At 38.4% G+C, this 6,704-nt stretch overlaps 1 protein-coding gene across 1 annotated transcript in view; it reads right to left on the bottom strand.

Moving 5' to 3' along the window:
- Positions 1 to 609: 609 nt before the first annotated feature.
- ddx47 (DEAD (Asp-Glu-Ala-Asp) box polypeptide 47) overlaps positions 610 to 6,704 on the bottom strand; it is a 10,314-nt gene continuing 4,219 nt past the window's right edge. Inside the window, exons 7-12 of the mRNA XM_043225538.1 lie at positions 4,653 to 4,769; positions 4,429 to 4,575; positions 3,752 to 3,889; positions 1,104 to 1,174; positions 884 to 1,013; positions 610 to 802 (exon numbers count right to left, since the gene is read on the bottom strand). Of these exons, the coding sequence (XP_043081473.1) occupies positions 665 to 802; positions 884 to 1,013; positions 1,104 to 1,174; positions 3,752 to 3,889; positions 4,429 to 4,575; positions 4,653 to 4,769 (741 nt within the window). The 3' untranslated portion in view covers positions 610 to 664. The remainder of the gene's footprint in view (positions 803 to 883; positions 1,014 to 1,103; positions 1,175 to 3,751; positions 3,890 to 4,428; positions 4,576 to 4,652; positions 4,770 to 6,704) is intronic.

Raw genomic sequence — 6,704 nt, 5'->3', positions numbered from 1 at the left:
TGTTTGATGTTCTGATCGGAACGGATGAGCGGTGTTTTGACCCGCGACTAGCCCGCCTCACAGTCACCCAGCTACCTGCTGCAGGGGCTCTGAAGCTGGAACCGAACAATGTATGTGATTCACTGTACTAGTCACATCCAAAGCAGTATCTACAGCCCTCGCATTCTTACTATCCTCAATTAAAGTTTGGATGCGTGTCTCTAATTGCGTTTGGATGCGTGTCTTAAGGATAAGCTATACATGTGGCAGACAGTGCAAGTGACGATGCAGGGATATCCTATACTGTTCAGTGCTTCGATACAATGTGTTGTTAAAAGCACTATATAAATAAAAATTATTAGTTCACTCACTATATTATGCTACAAATGTTTTGTTCCCCCCCTATGTTTTGTTCCCAAGAATCAGTCTCTCCTGATTTAATTAGATTTCTGATCTAAGAATTTGTCAGTTTATCAAATTCAGAAATTATTAAAATTGAGAAGGCCTAGTAATTCCTCTCTTTGACAGATGCGCTCAGGACAGATTTGATTATTATGCTTTATGAATAACAAACCAATATCATTCTATTAGACACTATTTGTGTTGAAAGTCAAAAGCAAGATACTGTAATGTGGGAAAAAATTAAGAATTTATTAGATTAACTAAAGCAAACTCCAGCAGAGGCTCAGCGTCCTCGCTTGGCTCTTCCTCTGAATGAGCCGCCCTTTATCTTCTTCCTCACACCGCTCGACTGTTCTGCATCATCAGCCACTTCCTCATCTGCTTTCGGCCGTTTTCTCTTCTCTGAACTCTCTTTCATCTCCTGAAAGAAACAGACAGGTATGCATTCATCAAATTTACATTCATCAGAGAGCTCAAACACAAACAAAGAAAGAGGACATACTATCCGTGCAAATCTCTGCGCTTCGCTAACTCGCTCCACAAGCATCATCACTTCCTCTTCCTGTGTGGGGAAAGCGGGCAGTTTCTTCCCGATCAGTGCTTCGATTCGCTGGAACAGCTCCACATCATACCTGCACAAAAAGCACAAGAAAACAATGAGACTTCTGAACCATCTGCTTTACTGACATACCTCCTCTGAAGAGTTAATTAATGAGACTGACTGTGTGACGAAGGTGATGGATTTCCCAGATCTCCCTGCTCTGGCAGTGCGGCCCACACGATGAATATAGTCCTGAGAGAAAGATTCATGTCAGCAAAACAAAACAAAACATCATCTGCTGTTGATGATCAAGACAAATTCACATCAATCACACTTAACCCCATCATCTACTTAGCTAAACAACTAATAAACTAAATTCAAAAGGAGACCGAGTTTAACTGCTTCATTCGTTATTGGATACAAAAAACAAAAACAAGCTGATTATTCCAGTCTTAAAAACACACTGTTTTTAACAGTTATTGTAACTATTGACTGGTTGTGTAAGATTATGAAGCAGAAGAGATTTTAAAAAGGAGATTAACAAAGCTGCATTTATTTGTACAGCAAAAACGGTAAAATTCTGAAATACCTTTCTATTTAAAATTACTGTTTAAAACTGCAATTTGAAAACAATCTGACCCCATGGTATGAGAACACTTGCACCCTAAAGAGAGCAGCCCGGGAAATGGCACATTGCTGGAGAAAAACAAAACTAGAAGCATTTCATATTGCCTGGCGGGAAAGTATCCTATCGTACAGAAAAACTGCTAGATCTGATTATTTTTCATCTCTTTTAGAAGAAAACAAACAACCAATACAGTGACTAAATTACTGAAAAATAAAGTGTCAACAGGTGCTAACATTCCCCAAAAGTACAGCAGTAATGACTTCATAAACTACTTTACTTCCTAGATTGATACCATCAGAAATGCAGCCGTCGGCTACAGTCTCACACCAGATACTGCACTATAGATCTCCGGAGGAAAAAAATCCACTCATTCTCTATTCTAGGACAGGAAGAATTGTACAAATTTGTTAAATCATCTAAACCAGCAACATGTTAGACCCTATTCCAACTAAACTATTAAAAGATTTGCTTCCAGAAGTCATAGATCCTATTCTGACCATAATTAATTCATCATTGTCATTAGGTTTATCTCCTCAATACTTGAGCGAGCTCTTATCACATTATAGTCCTGCACGTCCGCTGCGTTCTCAAAACTCTGGCCATTTGATAATACCTAGAATATCAAAATCTAGCACCTAAACTCTGGAACAATCTCCCTAACTCTGTTCAGGAGGCAGACACACTCTGCCAGTTTACAATACACTTTTATTATTCAAATCCATTAAAGGGTTGTTAGGCTGCATTAGGCTGTCAGCCGGAACCGGGAACACTACTCATAAAACATGATGCACTCGTTTACATTGTAAAAAAAAAAGAATGGCATCCTCACTAATGTTTCTTTCTTATTCTGTTTCTCAGTTCATATCCAGATCAGATGGTGTATCAGCACCCAGAGATGACCTTCATCAGAGACCAGAACACCTAGATGAGCCCCGTGGACAGATCACCCGATCTAGACTCACACCATTTTTTTTCCTTCTCCATTCTGTATGGATGGGGTTTTGGTTCCTTGCTGCGGTTGCCTCTGGCTTGCTTAGTTGGGGACACTTAATTTCTAGCGATTATCGTTGATTTCATTATAGAGACATTACAGAGAGATATCTCTATCTTTAATAACAAATAGTTAAATCTCATCATTATCCCCATCCTTGTATTTACCCATTATATACTGTTAAGTCCTTTGATACAATCTGTATTGTTAAAAGTGCTATATAAATAAAAGTGATTGATTGATTCATAGCCAGGGTAATTTACTGCACTGGAATAGACAGCTTGAATTTTGTTCATATAATTACTCTATTTTGTTTTTATGTGTTGTTGATTTTTGGATCAAATCGCTCAATTACTGCCTGATTCAGTGTATTATTGTAGCCTCTAACTCTCAACACCACTGGTGCAAACCGCAAAAATAAAGCTAAATCTGAATTTGCCAGTTGCTGATTGCAATGCAGATTTTTTTGAACAGGAGTAAGATGCACAATTTGACTGACTCTGTTCATGGTGTATAATTGGGTGTTTACACATTTTAAAATATTGAGCAAATATTTATTCTGACTGATTCGTGACTGATTACACTTTATCTGGTATGAGTAACAAAATGCTTTCTCTGCGTCTAAATTTGACTGCAACAAAAACTTCATTTAAATATTTCCTTTATTACAACTAATCTCTAATGTTTGAAAAAATATCCAAACCTAATACAAGTAATGTGCATTATGCTTTATGTTCTCACTCAGCAAATGGTTTATATGCATTTAGATTAAGGGCTGTACATCTAGTGGTTACAAAGAGGTACTGTAAATCATAATATTAATCTCTAAATTAAATTATGATTTTAGTAAAATCTTAAAAATACTAAAGAAAAAAACTGAAATCACAAAAGCCCAAATATGTATTTGTTCTCTAACTTTCTCTTCATTAATTTGACAGTGAAGTGACTTGTGGCCAGGTGTGGTGACCCATACTTGGAGTTTGTGCTCTGTATTTAACCCATCCCCACACACACACACACAACACACACAAACACACACACCCAGAGCAGTGGGCACTCAGGGATTAGTTGGGGGTCTGGTGCCTTGCTCAAGGGTCTCAGGGTTATTGTGATATGTTAGGGTTGTGTTAGGGCTGTTTAGAATTCCATCGGCTATGCACTCAGGTTTGAATCACATTTAAGCACAGCAGAGTAAAGTGTGTGTGTTCACCTTGGAGTGTGTGGGGATGTCAAAGTTGATGACGCAGTCCACATGTGGAATGTCCAGGCCTCGAGATGCAACGTCCGTCGCCAGCAAGACCGAGCGAGACTTGGACTTGAACTTGTTAAGAGCCCCGAGACGCTTGTTCTGAACACAGAGAGCCAAGCCAGATTACTACAGCACTGCGTCTAAGTAGCTTCAGAGAGATCGAAACAGCAGAGGCCTGATGGAAAGACCTCAGATTCACAACTGAATCATCTGATCATTATTCAGATCATATTTAGTTTTATGTTTTCAATAGGAACGCACCCAAATGAAAACTCTAGGCTGAAGCCGAACTAAAATAAACTGGGCCAATGCTGAACATGAAATCAGGTAATTTTTTTTAATTCAATCTCCAAAATGTGCTTTTTAAAGAAAGATAAACAATAATTACAAAAGTAATTTAAATATATTTAACACTAAACATTAGCGTCTTTCATGGTAGTATTAAACTCACACTCTATGCTGGTTACGATTTGACTGCATCAACAAAAATGTCATTGCTTGGTATAATTTGTTCAGTCTTTTTCCTTGGGTAGCTTATTTTGCTCTTTTTGTCAGAATAATTTTGATTGCAAAACATTCTTAGTTTTTAATGAGTGAAGTCAAACGCATGATGTCAGATGGTTCGAGTGTGTATGTACCTGGCTCATCTGTCCATGGAGAGGGATGGCCGTGATGCCCAGGTTTCTGAGCAAGAGCGCCACCCGCTGGGCATTATTACATGTGCCGCAGAAAACCATGAAGGAGTTCCCAGCCAGTTCATTCAGGATAGAGACTAGATAACAGTCCTGCGAAAAAACAAGCTCACGTCACACACATTCACTGACAGCCGTCTCCTCAGAGTTAACCATTTAAAAGAAAGAACCTTGTATTTGGACGGGATGAAGATGTAATATTGCTGCAGCTTGTCTACGGTGGCATATTTGGAGGAAACGGCACATTTGACAGGATTCTGTAGAGCTGCGCGCTGCAGCTTCTGAACCTGAAACACAGAAAACCGCCGGCTTTAATCAGGTATGGACTGATGCTTAAAACACAGCTATGTGTATGTGTGTATCTCTCTGAATCATCTATCTATAATGTGTGTCTCTGTGTGTGTCTCTCAATCATCTATGTGTGTGTGTGTGTGTGTGTGTGTCTTTCTCAATCATCTATCTATCTATCTATAATGTGTGTGTGTGCGCGCATCTGATATTCATCTTTTGATGTCAAACCCAAATGTTTTCAGTCTATAGCAAAAGATAAAGATACTGGACTCACTGTCCCAATACCTTTGTAGTGGAATAAGGGTTTATATATTCACACAATTCTACATGTACACCATTTGCCGAATTATTAGGCGAGTTGAAATTTGCATCATATTTTTTTTTTCCAAGAACATTTTACCAATTTCAAACCACATTAATCTTAATAAGTACTGTTGTAACTACCCCTTATATTCAGGTGTGCTTAATTAGGCATGTTTTCTTTTTCCAGATAAAATGATCCAAGAAACAGATTGAACTTAAAAGTAAAAAAAAGATAATGCAATAATAGAATTATCAAAAGGTAAGGAATGATCATCGGGTCTGCAGAGTCAGAAAAAACAGGTGGAGAAGACAAGAAATTGCAAAAGATTTAAGGATTATTGTCAAGAATGAAGTCTTTCAGAATCTGGCAGTAAGCTTGGAGAGCTTATTTTTAGTCTCTCTGCAAGACTTTAGGATAGGGCCGAATGCAATATACGGTTACGTATGTATTTTCTTTTTCAGACTCTCTTAAGACTTGTCTTAGCAAGAATCCTCAAACACAGGTTTTACGACTTCAGATGCATATATAATTGTTTAAAGCCAATAAAGCAGCAAAAAGCTCTTCACGCAGAAACAGAGTAATTCTAATGCCTAATGCATCACTAACTCCTCCCATGCTTCACTGAATACCAATCATGGCTATAGAACAAGTCAGAAAACACAAACACATGCTTAATGCGTTTCTTTTCTTTCTTGCGGTGTAATACCGTATTCACAAACACTAATGCTTACAATAAAGTTTGCTTTACTTGATAAACTTCTCTTATCACATTATAGTCCTGCATGTCCGCTGCGTTCTCAAAACTCTGGCCATTTGATAATACCTAGAATATCAAAATCAACTGCGGGCGGCAGATCCTTTTCCTATCTAGCACCTAAACTCTGGAACAATCTCCCTAACTCTGTTCAGGAGGCAGACACACTCTGCCAGTTTAAATCTAGATTAAAGACACATCTTTTTAACCTACCTTACACATAACACACCAACACACTTTTATTATTCAAATCCGTTAAAGGATTTTTAGGCTGCATTAATTAGATTTGCTGGAACCGGAAACACTACTCATAAAACACCATGTACTTGTGACATCATAAAAAGAATGTCGTAAAAAATCTACGCTAATATTAGTCCTGTCTCTTTCTCAATCTGTTTTCACAGTTTGTATCCAGATTAGATGGTGGATCAGCACCCAGAGATTATGTTCATCAGAGACCAGAAAACCTAGATGCGCCCGTGGACCGATCATCAGATTCTGATACACACACACGCACGCACGCGTGCACACACGCGCACACGCTACACACACGCGCACGTTTAAAATTGAACTAGAAGTTAAGTGCTGGGCGTCCGGTCAGAGGAGAACTGGTCTCAACTGAGTCTGGTTTCTCCCCAGGTTTTTCTTCTTCATTCTGTATGGATGGGGTTCTGGTTCCTCTGTCTTCTTTGTTGGGGACACTTAACTTCTAGAGATTATCATTGAATTGATTCCAGAGACCGTCTCTTCATTTAATAACAAACTGTTCTCTCTCTTCATTATACATCCCTGTCATTGTATTCTTCTACTTTATACTGTTCAGTGCTTTGATATAACCTGTGTTGATAAAAGAACTATAGAAATAAAAATGAC

This window comes from Puntigrus tetrazona, chromosome 3 (assembly GCF_018831695.1).
Source record: "Puntigrus tetrazona isolate hp1 chromosome 3, ASM1883169v1, whole genome shotgun sequence".
Taxonomy (NCBI): Eukaryota; Metazoa; Chordata; class Actinopteri; order Cypriniformes; family Cyprinidae; genus Puntigrus; species Puntigrus tetrazona.
Note: the sequence above shows the minus strand (reverse complement) of the source record. Positions and strands in the feature narration are given on the sequence as shown.